Source organism: Neomonachus schauinslandi, chromosome 4 (assembly GCF_002201575.2).
Source record: "Neomonachus schauinslandi chromosome 4, ASM220157v2, whole genome shotgun sequence".
NCBI lineage: Eukaryota > Metazoa > Chordata > Mammalia > Carnivora > Phocidae > Neomonachus > Neomonachus schauinslandi.
This window is the reverse complement of record NC_058406.1, coordinates 61,288,719-61,307,545: the sequence shown is the minus strand read 5'-3', so window position 1 is coordinate 61,307,545 and position 18,827 is coordinate 61,288,719. Positions and strand designations below refer to the sequence as shown.

General features: G+C 38.2%; 1 protein-coding gene across 1 annotated transcript in view; it reads left to right on the top strand.

The window, feature by feature from the left end:
* Positions 1–18,827, top strand: part of SLC44A5 (solute carrier family 44 member 5) — a 151,733-nt gene that overhangs the window by 40,551 nt on the left and 92,355 nt on the right. The window contains exon 3 of the mRNA XM_021678139.2: positions 4,223–4,296. Within this exon, the coding sequence (XP_021533814.2) occupies positions 4,223–4,296 (74 nt within the window). The remainder of the gene's footprint in view (positions 1–4,222; positions 4,297–18,827) is intronic.

Below are 18,827 nucleotides of genomic sequence, written 5' to 3'. Positions count from 1 at the left end.
AATTATGGAAAGAGCCCAAATGCTCCTCAACTGATGAATGGATAAAAAAGAAGTGGTGTATTACTCAGCCATAAAAAAGAATGAAATCTTGCCATTTGCACTGAGGTGGATGGAGCTACAGGGCATTATGCTAAGTGAAATAAGTCAGTCAGAGAAAGACAAATACCATATGATTTCATTCCTATGTGGAATTTAAAAAACAAAACAGATGAACATAGGGGGAAAAAAGAGAGAGGCAAATCAGAAAACAGACTCTTAACTATAGAGAACAAACTGAGGGTTACTGGAGGGGAGGTGGGCTGGTAGGATGGGTTAAATGGGCTCTGGGTATTAAGGAGGGCACCTGTGATGAGCACTGGGTTTTTGTATGGAAGTGATGAATCATTAAATTCTACATCTGAAACTAATATTACACTGTATATTAACTAACTGGAATTTAAATAAAAACCTGAAGAAAAATAAAAGTAACTTATTTCCCACAGAATACTTGGGATTCTGACATATGCCCTGAAATCCAAAAGAAAGGAAAAATAAGATGCTACAACTTGTAAAAATTTGAATTAAGCTTCTGCTTTATTCTTGACTCACAAAATGGTGCCCGTTATATTTGATATTTTGTCCAAATTCAATTTTCCAGTGGTTTCCTAACAGTAATTTTTTCTTTGCATATGGACTATGTCTGAGGAAAGGGAGAGAAACAGATGAATTAATGGGGAAAAAATAGCAGGTAATTATAATTACCTGAAAGCGCACACACACACCTATGCACTCCCTCCCCATTTCTTAAAAGATTTATTTATTTATTATTTGAGAGAAAGAGAGAGCACGCAGGGTGGGGCGGAGGCGTGGGTACAGAGGGAGAGGGAGAGAATTTCAAGCAGACTCCCATTGAGTGCAGAGCCAACGGGGCTATATCTCATGACCCTGAGATCATGACCTGAGCCAAAACTAAGAGTCAGATGCTCAGCCGACTGAGCCACCCAGGCAGCCCTTCTTTTTTTCTTTTTTTAAAGAATTGTTTATATATATAGAGAGAGAGAGAGAGAGAGGAGAGGGAGAAGGTGTGTGAATAGGAGGAGGGGCAGAGGGAGAGGGAGAGAAAATCTCAAGCGTACTCTGCACTGAATGCAGAGCCCTTTACTGGCTAGATCTCATGACCTGAGCCGAAACCAAGAGTCCTACCCCTAACTCATTGTGCCACCCAGGCACCCTGCCCCCTATTTCTAAGGGGGAGTTTCTAAAATAACAGAGGTCCAGGTTGAAAAAGGTGGAGGTAGTTGTATTGCTGGTTTCAGGGCTGCTAGATTGGCCTGGGGGCACAGCTGGGGCGGTCAAGTGGCACCCACAAGGAGGAGGGCTCAGCTCACGTGTGGAAGGCCTTCACCTACTTCTAGTGTTCCTCCGCGTGCAAGTGAGCATGCCGAACATCTTCCTGAAGTTGCACCACGGAGAGCATGAGAGACCCAAGTTCCCTACCCCCATCTCCACATCAGGGCCAGGCCCTTTCCCTGGGGAGATGGTAATCGTACTTTATTCCATAACTCTCACGTGGAGTCACTTCACGCCTGGCTATAAAGATGAATAAGGAGAATCTGGACCACTACCCATTGGGGACCACAGCACTGGTTTGGACCATGAAGCAGCACACAGACCAGAAAAGTATATGGGACCTTAAGGTCCCCTTCCTTACTTGTATCAAATGAAACCAGTTTACTGATCTTCCATCCCTTTGCTTTAGGCAGGAGAAAATTAACTGGTCTGGCCAGGGGGTATGGTCTACTATTTCTCCAAAGCAGTGTACCAGAAAAGCAAAGCAGACTTGAATACATTATCCTCCCTGGTCCCAGGATATAATCGCCAAACACCTCAAAGTGTGAATTATTGAGAAATGCTATCCCACTGTGGTGAGAGACTGGTGGGGGGATGGTTGTGTGGGCATGGAGTAGTCCCTGGTGCTATAGCCCATCCTTGGCACCAAAAATAAAGAAAGAGAGAGAGAGAGAAACCATAGTATAAAATCCCATATGGAACCAAAACTCCAGCTGATGCCTATTTATCAGTGCCAGTAGCTGAAGAGTGTGGGTTTTAGTTTTAAACAATTTCCTTTTGGGCTCTGCTACTTTCTTTGTGCCCTGTCCTTTGAGATTCATAAGTTTCTTTCAGTCATTGCTAGTATATGTTTACCTCTCCCTGTGCTTGCTACATAACATTATAAATATATAACATTATAACACTATGTAACAGATTATTATAAATAAGAATTATGGTATATAATTATATATAATGTAAATATATAGATATAAACATATTATAGGTATATAATTATAGGATGCTGGCCAGTCTGACTGGTGCTTCTGGTCACACCTGATCTTCTTCTTGGTGGTTCTGATTAACCACAAGGGCTTTAACAACTTCAAGATTTCTAATTAAGGCACACCAGTGTTCTAGTTTTCACTCCTTTACTTCCTTACCTGCAGGCATTTCTATTAGATTTCACCCTATTTAACTACTGCTCTCAATTTAACAACCGCTCTGATAGGATGAGAACCTGATCTTGAGTAGGGTGTGTCAGAATGCACGTGAACCAGATACTCTCCTCACCTCCAAGCAGGTTTTTGCTTTTCAATGATTGCCAACCAAAGAAAACTAGAGCACCTGTTTTCTTCTCTTTTTATTATTATTCTCATAATTCTTAAATCCAAGTGAAATTTAAAATTCCTGGGTTGAAGTTGGATTTAAGCAAATGATAGTTTATGGATTGAGCATGATTAACTTTCTCTATGAAAGATTCATTTCCTATTGTGGGGTAGAGTAATAGGGATGTGTGTGAAATTTTAGATACGGCCAATTTGAGGCTTTACAGAAAATTGAAATAATATTAGGATAACTGCTAAATGCAAGGGTTAGGCATTGGAGATCTAGATATTTGTTCTACTTTACCCTCTCTCTACCTCTCTCTCATGGACCTTAAATAAGTCGACTCACCTTACTACCCCTAAAAACCTAAATGTATTCTTAAAAAACTCACAAGGTATGTGTCTGTTACTGTATAATTATTATTCATTATTATTACTAATACCATCACAAAAAATAGTGTGTAACTTCAACCAGCCTGTGCTAAAACATTAGAACATATATCCTTATGCTCTAAAGAGCAAGAAGTTTTTGCTATGAAAATTCTCATGTGCAACCTTTAATCCTCTCAAATAGTTTGATCTTTTTTTCTTTACTAATAAATTTTTCATTAAGTTTCAAATAGAGAATGGTTGGATTGTTTCTCACTTTCAAGATATAGTTTTGGCCTCCCAGACCACTTACAAGCTGAACAAGATATAATATTAGGCCTAGGAAATACTTCAGTTGAAAGCCTTGAGTATCCCTGCTGGATCTTAGCTTGACTTGTGATCCTTAGCAAATCAATGAGTCTCTATCAAGCCAGTTTTTCTCTAAACCTAGTTTGACAATATCTAGTTTATGGAATGGCTGGTAAAATTACAGGTTTGAGCCATTTCATTTTTGAATGCATTATATACATTATTGTGAATATAGTTGCAAATCTACTCCCCATAGAAAGTTTATGTAGTCAATCCTTTACTTAATAAATAGTACCTTTTTTTTAAAAGAGAGGGGGGGGGGGGGAGGGGCATCAGGAGAGGGAGAGAGAGAATCTTAAGACGGTTCCATGCCCAGCCCAGGGCTTGATCTCAGAACCCTGAGATCATGGACTGAGCTGAAATCAAGAGTCGGATGCTTAACTGACTGAATCATACAGGTGTCCCAATAAGTAGTACCCTATAAATGTGTATGTAGAAAGATAATGGTGGGGAGGGAGAAATGGAAAATGGCTATTTTTTTTTTTTACCATACCGTGCAGTGGGGAGGCACAATGAGGAAAATCATAAAATCAAATAACTTAAATTACAATTTCAAATAAAAAAATATTTGCTTGATGTTGCTGGACTTGTCTCTAAAAACATACAAATAAAGAACCAAGAGAGAATAAATACTAAGAATTCTGAGGGAGCTTTTTAGTCCTGGAACTATGACCATTCCATTGCTGCCAAAGTCTTTGATTACAGAAATACATCTGATATACCTTTTGGAATTATTGGATTTGAAATGGCATATTGCTATTATTATTTTTTCCCCTTTCCTATATTTGTTTACTAGGTAAGATGTCATTTTGGACCCCTTTTAATTCTGGATTCCTTTTTGTCTTTAGGAGTTGTACAGATGTTCTGTGCTGCATCATCTTCATACTGTTCATCATTGCCTACATTCTTTTAGGACTTGTGGGTGAGTAAATAAAGGTATAGAAGAGATTTAAAATTTGCTAATGGAATAACAAAGTCAATGTCACATTTTGAATATTAATCATTTTCTTCCCAAAGCCTTGTTATTACTGATTATTGTCTTTTCTGGAGGGAATGTGCCTCACAGGTACTCACTGGGTAGCAGACTCAAAGAATAATAAACACAAGGTAGTTCATTCAAAGGCAAGCCCAAATTACTTAAGTACATACAATTATAAAGATGGAAGAAAAAAGCTTATGGTTTTGGGGCACCTGGGTGGCTCAGTCAGTTAAGCATCTGCCTTCAGCTTGGGTCATGATCCCCGGGGTCCTGGGATCAAGTCCCCACTCAGCGGGGAGCTTGTTTCTCCCTCTCCCTCTGCTCTCTCAAATAGATAAATAAAATCTTAAAAAAAACTCAAAAACTTATGATTTCTTTTTAATCATTTTTACTTGGGAAACTCTATTAAGCAGCTAATTATGTTCACATTGCTATTTACTGGTAGGCTCTAGGGTCTAGATTAGTTGAGGTAATATATAAACTTTTCTTTTTATAAGCAAATTTAAAAAAGGGAACAATTATTAAGAATTTCACCACATAATTCATTGACGTTTAAGAAGTCTTATTGTCTTTACCTACAAGGAAGAGATGTTCTGTTATTTACTGTTAGGTTAAAGATTTTTCTTTGAAGGTGAAAATAAAGAGAAAAAATATACAAATTATTTACATTTTTTAAAACCTACCAAAGGATAGTGAATATTTTCTGTAAAAAAGGTTTCATAATTGCATTTGAATGTATCACTTTTTCTTTCTGAGACTGAAGTCCTGTTCCCTAGATGCTGGCTTAAGAAATTTTAATGTATTATTATGAGAGCAGGGGCTAGAAAACTTCAGTAATTCTAGTACCAGTAATGAATGCACTGGAGTTAGTGTGGACAGAATGCATAAGCAGAAAGAAGGCTGTACATACTGAGGAAGAGTGGAAAATGCTCTTTCCTGTTCTTCAGTTTTATCTCCCAATAAGAGAAATACTTTGAGAATAGCAATTGAAAGTAATTTTCAAAAGATCATCTCAGCAATACCATGCAAAAACTATGCAGAATTGGAGAATTCAAAAGAGTAAGGCAGGAAGAAATAAAAATAAGGAGGGAAGAATATATAAAGGAGAATAAGCCACAACACTAAATAATGTTCTCTAAGACCTTCTGAAGATTCCTTTGGTATTTTTTTTTTAAAGATTTTATTTACTTATTTGACAGAGAGAGACAGTGAGAGAGGGAACACAAGCAGGGGGAGTGGGAGAGGGAGAAGCAGACTTCCCGCTGAACAGAAAGCCCAATGTGGGACTCGATCCCAGGACCCTAGGATCAGGATCTGAGCCGAAGGCAGATGCTTAACGACTGAGCCACCCGGGCACTCCTCCTTTGGTATTTCTTCCAAGCATTTTAACTTCTCAACATTAAGGCAGTTGTAGCACAATACACAGTCTATATGCTGAATATTATAATAACATAAATTTTCTTATGTAATTAAAAGAATTTTGGCTTCTCTAACTTTGGGACACATCTTTCTTGTCTCTAATTTTGTTTGTTGGTTGTTTTTACTTTTTGTCGGAGAATTGAAATTGGTTGCATAAGAGAAAGAAGACTTGGAGTCAAGTTGATCTAGGGTTTCCTCATATTATTTGGTGGACTTGGACTAGTATCTTAACCTCATTTTTCTCATGTGTGAAGTATAGAAAGACTATCTACTTTGCAGGGCTGCTGTGTGGAGTAAATGAAATGATATCCAGCTACACCAGTAATGGTACATAAAAATTACTAAGCAGTATTTCATTTGCTATCATTGTGTAATCTAGTTGTTCTGAATTTTAATAAATTGCTTTTAAATGTAATTTCCTATATTGTTTCTATGGCAGCCCATAATTTTGGTTATTAAAGTTTGCATACAGGAACTTCATAAAGATCTCATACTGTGCCTGGAATCTTTCCATCAGGAGATCCTATGGCATAACAAATAGTCTCCTCCAGTTCTCAGGGTCAATGTGTTGTAATCCACAGAGAAATGTGTTCCAGCCTTTTATAGAGCTGGGAAAACCACTGACACTCTCCTGTTGACACAGTAGAGAAAAGGGATGGGAGTGCACCCCTTCATTACCTCTAGAGCAAGATAAGAACTTGGCCCCTTGGTTTAAGATCTCCAGATTCAGTTTATAAATACCTTAATTCACATAAAGAAATTGAAGGATAAATGTTGTTCAGTGAAAAACTGTGTTCAATATTGGATTTAGTGATTCTTCCAAATTAATCCTGATGCCACTGATTAAAATGAATGACTCATAAGATTTACTTAATATATATATATACACACACGTGTATACATATATACATATTTACTATATATATGTGTGTGCATATATATGTATATACATATACACACACACACACAATTCCCTCATTCCTGAACTACAAATAGTCTAACTAGTCTAAGATAAACTTAACTCTTCAGTTGTGCCCTATGTTGAATTAAAAGAAGAATGAAGAAAAACGATTAGCAGAGTTTACTAGGAGTGTGAAAATTTTTTTGACATGAAAGAATATATACCTTCACCTGATGAAATATGAGGCTGACTCAGTTTCACTGATGTGTTATAAGTAGTGTGAAAATCAATAAAAGGAAACCTTGTTTAAAGTAGCTCTCCTGCCTACCACTCCTCATTGATTGCAAATCCAACAAGACGAGAGGTACCCCCAAGTCAGTACTACTTTACTTACTTGTTGAAAAATATAGAAGTGTTTTTATTTTATTTTCAAATTTTAATTCCAGTATAGTTAACATACAGTGTTATTTTAGTTTCAGATGTACAATATAGTGACTCAACAAGGTCAGTACTGATTTTGCTGCTACTTTACTCTCCCAGAAGGAAGAAAAGTTCTCTTCCCCAGCAACAGCCCAGCCAATTACCAATAAGAGACAGTCATAACTCAGCCAATGAGAAACCACTATAGTTGAAATTCCAGGTTACTCCAATTGACTTTTTGTTTATAATAGCCCTCTCAGCTTCCCTTTTCCCCTTTATAAAGCCGTGTTCCTCTCCTTTGCTCAGTTTTGTTGTAGCTTGCTCTGTTATTCCCGAGTTAAACCCATTTTTACTGGTGAAACTGGCAGTTTTATTTTTAAGGTTCATAGTAGTTTGACATCTTTTGCCATTTTGTTAGATCAGGACCTTCTAAGGTGTGTCTTTTGTCCATTTCTTTTTATAAGAAGTTTTACCATGAAAGAGCCATGTTTCTTGCAATTTCTGCTGAGGAAAAAAAACCTGTTCTATGCCCTTTATGTGGAATATGGCCAGCTAGGGTAAAACTTGGATGCAACAAAGGCACTTGACATTCGGCTAATGAAAAGCAGAACCTCTGTTCAAGTGAGTAAAGTGGAGTCTGGGTAGAAGGTAATCACATCTCCTTGAAAGATCAAACTAACGTTTATGATAATAGCTCTCTTTTGTCCCACTTCACTGATGGTTGCTATCCAATTATTGTACTAACTAGAAAAATGAATAGGAATGTTTATTATGCAAATTGTCCTTTGTTATCCTTGTGCTAACATTATACAATAATAGCACAATTTTAACATTGAATAAATTTTATTTTTCTTCATTTCCTCTTTTTAAAAGAATTTTAATTCCAGTATAGTTAACATACAGTATAGTTAACATACAGTGTTATAGGAGTTTCAGGTATACCATATAGTGATTCAACAATTCCATACATTACTCAGTGCTTGTAAGATAAGTGTCCTCTTCTTAATTCCCTTCACCTATTTCACCCATCCCCCACCCTCATTTTCCTCAATAGGTAAGAGTCTATTTTTTGGTTTGTCTCTTCATTTTTCCTGTTTGTTTTGCTTCTTAAATTCTACATATGAGTGAAATCATATGGCATTTGCCATATTTCTTTTTCTTTTCAAATGTATTTCCAGTTGAGTGTGTTAGTTCATTGTTGTATTTACATACGAAGCACTTGGAATTAGGGTCCAAAGTTTGTTTTTGGTTTTGCTTTTCAGTCTTAGGAATAATTATTCCTATTAGTTGAGATGATAGGACATTAATACAAAGTAAAATAATATAAGCAAACTGAGAACTCTGACCGTGCTGTGAGAGGCCCAAGCCATGTGGAGAAGCCTTGTGTAGGGGCCCTGATCATCAGGCTCAGCTGAGCTCCCAGGAATAGTATTTACTATCCACTTCGTAGGGTTTTCAGATAATTGAAGCTCTGTCAACATGTGACTAGATGGGCCCCAGCTGAGCCTTCCCCAAATTGCTGACTGCCAATTATTGTATTAAGCCAGTGGGTTTGGAGGTATAAAAATAGATAAGGAGAACAAAATTTGGTACCTGGAAGTGGGATGCTGCTTAACAAAACCTAAAACACGGGCACTGGGTTTTAAACCAGGGCATGTTCAGAAGCCCAATGGGTTTGGAGGAAACTGTTAAGAGTTTGAAGGAAAGTGAGAAACATGCACTTAGAAACAGGAGATGTTACATAGTGGTAACAGTTTGGCAATGCTCCTGCAGATGGTAATGTGGGAAGTAGGAAATGTACCTGATGAATTCAGTGATCTAGGGAAAGCTCACGCTTAGGAGAGGAGTCAACCCTAAAGAGCCTCATCCACACCTGGCCCTGACTTAGGTGATGAGATCCAGACTTTGAACCTGAGCCTGAAGCTTTAATTGGATGAGGGTTCTGGGGATCTTGGGAGAGTATAAACGTATTTGTTTGCAGAGGGAATGTAAAAAATGTGTGGCCAGAGGCTGGACGAAGGTAGTTTTAACACAGGGCTGTGACTTCTTTGCCCTTCTTTCTGCCGAGAGGTGAAGCTTGGGATTCCCTCTTCAATAGAGAAATGAACTAAGCCAAATTAGACTAGTTAAGGGCCTTGATGTGCAAGTGATTTATAGATCAGTGGCAAAGGAATGATGGAAGGCCATCATGGATCCACTGCACTTTTCAGTAGACTGAGAGTACCAAGGACAGAAAGGAGGAGGCTTTGCATAATTCAGTCTTAAATCCTTTGTAGAATGAGGTAGAGAATAAACAAGGGAGAGAAATTAATAATTAAATATGGTCAAACTTGACTCCATCATTTCTGGTGTTAAAGTATATGGGGTAATAATACGGTCATATGTGTACTTTTCTATTCATTGCTTCAGGAAACCCACCATATAATTCTCTTCCCTGACTTGAACTGCCCCCAAATGCCCAGGAAGGCGGAGTCTTACTTCTGGTATCTAAGTGGAAAGAGAGACCTTAGAGTTTACTGGAGCTCTAACATTTTGGCTGGTGCCATTTGGTATCCTTTCTTAGTCAATTGCTCATCATAGTGGTTTCCTACACTAGGATCCAAAAATAGAGCTTTAAGTCTTTTTGCAGTGCTCAGCCATCTCTCCCCAAAGCACTACTAGTGTCTGAATGCTGCACCTACTCTTAGGCCCTGGTATTCAGCCTAGGGGACCAGCTCAGTCTGGGCCTTCATGGCAAGTTCCCTTTTGGAGTATTTGTATTCCTTTTGGCCTTCAGATCTAGTTCAGGGTCATTCTTACCCGTCCTAAATTGAGATCTCAGAAAAGTTTGAGTTCTTGTCCATTTCTCATGAAGAAAATTGATCTTCCCCATCCCAAGGAGTACAAAAGAAGGAGAAACCATGTTTTCATAACTGGGAGGTCACTCAGGTGACCTTCAGAAGAGCAAAGATAATTCCAAGCTGACTTTGATTCTGTCTACACACAGAAATAGTGAACAGTTTATCTTACTAATAAATAGACATAATATAAAAAATAAGTTATGCCTCACCAAGCATCCTGTCATAGTTTGTGATCTTGATGGTATGATCCTAATATTCATGGTAAGGGGAAACTGGTGATGGACAGTCGCTCTGACAGGATATCCTACTATGCTTTTAGTCTACTGGGAAGCTAAAATGTGCCTTCCTATCAGATCACAGCTTGGAAACATTGTCTTAGCAAAGAAAAACTATTTCTTCCAATAAAAAGGTAAGAAATTTGAAGAATTCTAGCTCCTTGGTTTTTAAAATTGTTCTAATAAGCTTTTTTTCTTTAAAACTTCTTCTTTTTTAAATTTTAATTCCAGGATAGTTAACATACATTGTTTTACTAGTTTTGGGTGTACAATATAGTGATTCAACAGTTCTATGCATGACTCAGTGCTCATTATAAGTGTCCCCTTAATCCCCTTCACTTATTTCACCCATCCTCCCACCCACCTCCCCTCTGGTAACCATGTTTGTTCTCTATAGTTAAGTCTGTTTCTTGGTTTGTCTATTTTTTATTTTCTTATTTTTTCTTAAATTCCACATGTGAGGGAAATCATATTTGTCTTTGACTGACTATTTCACTCAGCTGTCTACTTTCTACACTCATGTTGTTACCAATGGCAACATTTCCTTTTTATGGCTGAGTAATATTCCATTTTGTGTGTATATACACACACACACATACACACCACTTTAGCCATTCGTTCATGGATAATTAGGCTGTTTCCATAATTTGGCTGTTGGAAATAATGCTGCAGTAAACATAGGGATGCATATTATCTTTTCAAACTGGTGTTTTCATATTCTTTGGGTAAATACCCAGTAGTGGAATTACTGGATCATAGGGTAGTTCTATTTTTAATTCTTTGAGGAACCTCCATACTGTCTTCCACAGTGACTGCACCAGTTTGCATTCCCATGAACAGTGCATGAGGGTTCCTGTTTCTCCACATCCTGGCCAAGAAACTTGTTGTTTCTTATGTTTTTGATTTTAACCATTCTGACAGGTGTGAGGTGATATCTCATTATGGTTTTGATTTGCATTTTTCCTGATGATTAGCGATGTTCAGCATCCTTTCATGTGTCTGTTGGCCATCTGTATGTCTTCTTTGGTGAAAAGTCTATTCATGACTTCTGCTCATTTTTTAAATTGGATTTTTTTGGGGGGGGGTTGTTGAGTTCTATGAGATCTTTATGTATTTTGGATACTAACCCTTTATTGGATATGTCATTTGCAAATATCTTCTCCCAGTCAGTAGGTTGCCCTTTAGTTTTGTTGATTGTTCCCTTTGCTGTGCAGAAGCTTTTTATTTTGGCATAGTCCCAATACTTTTGTTTTGTTTTACTTTTATTTCCCTTAGGAGACATATCTAGGAAAATGTTGCTATGTCAAGCAAATTACTGCTTGTTCTGTCTTCTAGGATTTTTACAGTTTCAGATTTCACATTTAGGTCCTTAATCCATTTTGAGTTTGTTTTTGTGAATGCTGTAAGAAAGTGGTCCACTTTTATTCTTCTGTATATGGCTGACCAGTCTTCTCAAGCTGTTTATTGAAGAGACTGTCTTTTCCCATTGCATATTCTTGCCTCCTTTGTCAAAGATTTGACCATGTGATCAAGGGTTTATTTCTGGGTGCTATATTCTGTTTCATTGATCTATGTGCTTATTTTCATGCTAGTCTCATACTGTTTTGATGCTACAGCTTTGTAGTATATCTTGAAATCTGGGATAGTGATACCTCCAGCTTTTTTGTTCTTTTTCAAGATTGTTTGGCTATTGGGGGTCTTTTGTGGTTCCATAAAGATTTTAGGATTGTTTGTTCTAGTTCTGTAAAAAATGCTGTTGGTAGCTTTATAGGGATTGCATTAACAATCTATAGATTGTTTAGGGTAGTATAGACATTTTAACAATATTTGTTGTTCCAATCCATGAACATGAGATAGCTTTCCATTTGTTTGTACTGTCTTCAATTTTTTTCCTCAGTATTTTATAGTTTTCAGAGTACAGGTCTTCCACCTGCTTGGTTAAGCTTACTCCTAGGTATTTTATTATTGTTGGTGAAATTGTAAATGGGATTGTTCTCTTAATTTCTCTTTACTTCATTATTTGTGTATACAAATGCAACCAATTTCTATATTGATTTTTGTAACCTGTGACCTTACTGAAGTCTTTAATAAATTCTAGTAGTTTTTGGTGGAGTCTTCATGGTTTGCTTTATTTATGGTATCATATCATCTGCAAATAGTGAAAGTTTTACTTTTTCCTTACCATTTTGGATGCCTTTTATTTCTTGTCTGATTTCTGTCCTTCTGGTACTATGTTGAATAAAAGTGGTGAGTGGACATCCTGTCTTGTTCTTGATCTTAGGGGAAAAGATCTCAGTTTTTCAGCATTGAGTAGGATGTTAGCTGTGGGTTTTTCATGTATGGCCTTTATTATGTTGAGGTGTGTTCCCCCCTAAGCCTACTTTGAAGATTTTTACATGAATGGATGTTGTATGTATCACATCTTTTTCTGCATCTATTAAAATGATCATATGGTTTGATCTTTTCTTGATGTGTTGTATCATGTTGATTTTTATTTCAGATGTTTTTTTATTTTAATTTTTTAATTTACATATAATATTTGTCTCAGGGGTACAGATCTGTGATTCATCAGTCTTACACAATTCACAGCACTCACCATAGTACCTACCCTCTCCAGTGTCCATCACCCAGCCACCCCATCCCTCTCACCCGCTTCTACTCCAGCAACCCTCAGTTTGTTTCCTGATATTAAGAGTCTCTTATGATTTGTCTCCCTCTCCAGTTTTGTTGTTTTATTTTTCCCTCCCTTCCCCTATGATCCTCTGTCTTGTTTCTCCAATTCCTCATATCAGTGAGATCATATGATACTTGTCTTTCTCTGATTGACTTATTTCGCTTAGCATACCATCTAGTTCCATCCCTGTCATTGCAGATGGCAAGATTTCATATTTTGATGGCTGCATAATATTCCATTGTCTATGTGTACACACACACACACACACACACACACACACACACACACATACATACACACATACACACCACATCTTCTTTATCCATTCATCTGTTGATGGACATCTAGGCTCTTTCCATAGTTTGGCTATTGTGGACATTGCTGCTATAAACATTGGGGTGCATGTGCCCCTTTGGATCACTAAATTTGTATCTTTGGGATAAATACCTAGTAGTGCAATTGCTGGATCATAGGGTAGCTCTATTTTCAACTTTTTGAGGAAACTCCACACTGTTTTCCAGAGTGGTTGCACCAGCTTGCATTCCCACCAACAGTGTAGGAGGGTTCCCCTTTCTCCACATTCTTGCCAACATCTGTTGTTTCCTGACTTGTTAATTTTAGCCATTCTGACTGGTGTGAGGTGGTATCTCATTTGTTTTGGATTTCCCTGATGCTGAGCGATGTTGAGCACTCTTTCATATGTCTGTTGGCCATTTGGATGTCTTCTTTGGAAAAATGTCTGTTCATGTCTTCAGCCCATTTCTTGATTGGATTATTTGTTCTTTGGGTGTTGAGTTTGACAAGTTCTTTATACATTTTGGATACTAGCCCTTTATCTGATATGTCATTTGCAAGTATCTTCTCCCATTCTGTCAGTTGTCTTTTGGTTTTGTTGACTGTTTCCTTTGCTGTGCAAACGCTTTTTATCTTGATGAAGTCCCAATAGTTCATTTTTGCTCTTGCATCCCTTACCTTTGGCGATGTTTCTGGGAAGAAGTTGCTGTGGCTGAGGTCGAAGAGGTTGCTGCTTGTGTTATCCTCAAGGATTTTGATGGATTCCTGTCTCACATTTAGGTCTTTCATCCATTTGGAGTCTATTTTTGTGTGTGGTGTAAGGAAATGGTTCGGTTTCATTCTTCTGCATGTGGCTGTCCAATTTTCCCAGCACCATTTGTTGAAGAGACTGTCTTTTTTCCATTGGACATTCTTTCCTGCTTTGTCGAAGATTAGTTGACCTTTGGGTTGAGGGTCCATTTCTGGCCTCTCTATTCTGTTCCATTGATCTATGTGTCTGTTTTTGTGCCAGTACCATACTGTCTTGATGACGACAGCTTTGTAACAGAGCTTGAAGTCTGGAATTGTGATGCCACCGGCTTTGCTTTTCTTTTTCAACATTCCTCTGGCTATTTGGGGTCTTTTCTGGTTCCATACAAATTTTAGGATTATTTGTTCCATTTCTTTGAAAAAAGTTGATGGTATTTTGATAGGGATTGCATTAAATGTGTAGATTGCTCTAGGTAGCATAGACATTTTCACAATATTTGTTCTTCCAATCCATGAGCATGGAACATTTTTCCATTTCTTTGTGTCTTCCTCAATTCCTTTCATGAGTTTTTTTTTTTTTCATGAATATTTTATAGTTTTCTGAGTACAGATTCTTTGCCTCTTTGGTTAGAATAAATTTCTTTAACTTTTGTTCATCTGGGAAACTCTGTCTCTTTCTGTTCTGAATTATAGCCTTTCTGGATAGAGCATTCTTGGTTGCAGGTCTTTTTCTTTCAGCATTTTGAATATATCATGGCACTTTCTTCTGGCCTGCAAAATTTTGCTGAAAAATCAGCTGATAGGCTTCTGGGGTTCCTCTAATATGTAAGTATCTTTTTTTTCTCTTGCAACCTTTTAAAGTCTTCATCACTTTTTTTTTTTTTTTTTTTTTTTTTTTTTTTCAAATTTTTTAAGTTTTTTTTTTTTTTTTTTTTTTTTTTTTTGCCGTTTTAATTACAATATGTCCTGGTATGGACTTCCTTGGGTTGATTTTGTTGGGGCTTCTCTGTGCCTCTTGCATCTGGATTTCTGCTTTCCTTCCCCAGATTGGGGAAGTTTTCACCTATTTCCTCAACTAAATTTTCTGCCTCCTTTTCTCTCTCTTATCTTTCTAAGGTCTGTATAATGTAAATATTATTATGCTTGATGGTGTCACTGAATTTCCTAAATCTATTTTCATTTTTTATTTTTTCTCTCTCTCTCCTTTTCAGTCAGATTGCTTTCCATTACTCTGTCCTCCAGGTCACTGATCTGTTTCTCTGCTTTCTCTAGTCTACTACTTATTCCATCTAGTGTATTTTTAATTTTGGCTATTGTTTCTTCATCTCTGATTTGTTCTCTGTGTTTTCTGTCTCTTTATTGAGGGTCTCACTGAGGTCCTCCACTCTTTTCTCAAGTCCACTGAGTATTTTTATGACCATTACTTCAAATTCTCTATCAGGCATATATATTAATTATCTCCATTACATTTAGCTCTCTGGCTGTGATATTTGCCCTGTTTTATTTAGGACAAATTCTGTTGTCTCCATATCTTGTGTAACTCTCTGTGTCTGTTTCTATGTGTTAGGAAAGTCAGCTACGTCTCCTGCTCTTGAAAGCCATGGCCTTATGAAGAAGAGGTTCTATAGTGCCTTCCAGTGTGATGTCCCCTGTTCACCAGAACCTGGTGCTTCAGGGGTGTTTCCTATGTGTGTTGCATGCACCCTGCTATTGTGGCTGAGCTGCATTTGCCTTTAGGCTGCTTGTCTGCAATGGCTTTTTGTTGTGGGCAGCATTTTGTACCTGTGTTGTTAATGGTCCATTCTGGGACCACTTTGTGCTTGAGTTGAGTTAGAGCAGGTGTTTGCTAGAGCTGAGGTAGCAGCAAACTGCAGTGTGCTTTCCTTGTGTTGTCCCCTGAGAAGTTTTTATTGGTGGGTGGGGCTGCCATCAGATCAGATATCTGCCCCCAGGCCCCTACTGGGGCCCCAGTCAGTCTGGTGCATGTGGTTATCTTTCCCTCTTCCTGGTTTAGGAATCACTTTGGAGTTGTACTGGCCCCTGTTAGGGCTGCTTGCACACTGCCACGTTTGTGACACTGCCTTGGATGTTCTCTGGCCAAGGGTGTATTGGAAAGCACAGGTCCACAGGCGAATGCAGGGGCAGAGCATGTGGTGCCAGTAATGTCCTCGCTGGTCTCCTTTAGGACTGGACCTGCAGCTGCCTGGGAGAATTTCTGCTGAGGCTGATGGGGATGGAGGGGGCAGATCTACAGAAGCCCACAGGGGCAGGCACACTGTTATCAAGTTAGGTGGAAAGTGTTCAGGCTGCGCTGGTTCCTGCAGGTGTCTGTGTATTTAGGTTGGGAGTGGAGGAGGGAAATGGCACCTGTCAGTCCCTTTGTTCTTGAAGTCTCCCAAAGATTCCCTGCCCCCCCAGCACAGGCTCTGAGATTAGTGGATAAATCTCCATCCCCTATACTCCAGGCATTTTTTTTTTAAGTGCTGTTTCTAGGGGCACCTGGCTGGCTCAGTTGGTAGAGCATGCAACTCTTGATCTCCAGGTTCTGAGTTCAAGCCCCACATTGGGTGTAGAGATTACTTAAAAATAAAAATCTTAAAAAAAAACAAACAAACAAACAACGGTGCTGCTTCTATGTTCCACCTCAGTGGGGCTATTTGTTGTGCTGTCTCTTTAAGGGTGGGAACTCTGTGTTTTGTGGCCCTTCAGCTTTCCTAGAGCCAAGCTGCTGATTTTAAAGTTCCAGGTGTTAAGCCCCATGATTATAAGAACTTACAAAGTTAAGCTCCTTTGGTTTTCAAAGCCAAATATTATGGGTATTTGTATTCCAAGTGTAGGCCCCCTGCCTGGAGTGCAAGGCTCTGTTTCTTTCCCCTCCCTGTGCCTGTGGCATCCCTCTCTCCTGTGCACAGTCCTGTGGGTCCGGTTAACTCCCAACTGCCTTTCCACCTACACTCTGGATGTGGTCTCTTCTCTATATGTAGCTGTGGAGGGTCTATTCTTCCAGTCTTTGGGTTGTTTTCTGGGTGTTTACACTGATGTGGATGTTATCTAGTTGTATACATGAGACCAAGTGAGCTTAGGGTCTTCCCCATTCTTTTTCCCAGAAGTCAAGTAACCTTTTATTAGTGAAAAATTTATTATATTTATAATTAACCAAAACCAGTATTAAATGTCCTTTTTCATTCTTTACAAATATATAAACGTTTATAAATTAAACTAGATACCTACACTTCCTCTTGTTTTGGAAGTCTTCATTTTAAGAAAGAGAGCACTTAGTTTTAACTGTTACTTGAACAGATTTTTTTAGTGTTGAGTGAGATGTTTTCCTGTTTGTTATATTTTGCTGAATTCATGCATTCTAGACCTTTTCAAGTAGAATATTGTTAGTATGAGAGAGACTGATTTGTGCTCAAGGACATGACCCTAAGCTCACCATTGGGTGGAAGAGGCCACCTGTGAAATGATAAACAACATTTTTTCTTATCCAGGCAACTGGATATAGGGCTTCTTCGAAAAATGTTTCTACAGCGCAAGTGTCATCAACACAGATTTTCAAATTCGGTATCATGTGTCCTATTATCTGCTTCATTGCATTTGTAAATTGCTTGTGTTAAAAAGCCATAAGCACAATTTGGCAGGCCTGTTTCTCACATATTAAAACAGTTAAAATGTACCTTTAAGGGATACAAAATAATGATTTGAAAGCCAGCATTCCCAACCAGCAAGTGTTTAGGGAATGCCTTAGCTGCCCCAAACAGATTTGCAGTTAATTTTTAAGTGTCAGTGCAAGCAGTTGGTCTAATCACATTTTCTCCTTGACAGAGGGCTTTTTAATGGCTGCAACTTCTGACTCAACCCTAGAGCACAACAGGAACATGCTTTACAAATGTTGAGAATGAGAGATAATACTAGATAATAATGCTTGCTCCTGGTACTTCAGTAACATGCATTTCCTTGATAGGAGTGAAAGGATAATTTGCCTGAATAAACTTTTTACCCATCTCTTACCAGTCTTTGCTTACTGCTATGAATTACCCAAATAGGAGTGTTTTACAAATAACTTCTGTTTCTCTTGCAACACACACACACACACACACACACACACACACACTAGTTTTGCTTAAAGTGGTCTTTCAAAGTTATTTCTAAAACAGTGAGAAAATTAAGGGGAATAGGTGATCTAGATTTGTATTGATTGCTGTGTCACTTTGTTATTTAGTTTTATTCACCAATACAACCCAGATAGTTTAATTCTAGAGCCTGTGCTCTAAACCACCATACTATAGTGACTTCTATTTAATGAAGAAGATAAGGATTCTCTAAGTAATAAAGGTTACTAAGAGAGGGGGCAGACCAGAACCCAGTGATATCCTCCTAATGCTTTTCTCTCTCTCCTTCTCTTCCCCTCCTAATTTCACACACACAGAGTTGGGCTTAAAACAGCAAGTGTCTGACAGTAGGTGGAAAGCAGGTATTCTTTTGCAAGCAAAAACCGTGAATAATCTAATAGCTTCAGTCTTAACCCTTTGGGACTGAGTGTGTGTTCACTTCACTGTGGTGTCATTGTTTACGTTCAGTGGTTGTTTGCAAAATTAGCCTCTATTAAGTACACACTAAAGAGAAGAATACAGTCTTTATGCTAATAGACACCTATTAATATAGGCTTGTGTTTTTTTTTCCTTCAGTTAGTGCTCATCCTATAGAGTAAATAAAATTATGTCAGACAGTATCTCATTCTTTGGGGCTTTTTTGGCCAGGAAGACCTCAAATGATTTCATGATTCTTTCAAAAAAGATGTATTTATTAGTAGATATTAATGGGGGCACCTGAGTGGCTCAGTTGTTAAGCGTTTGCCTTCGGCTCAGGTCATGATCCCAGGGTCCTGGGATCGAGTCCCA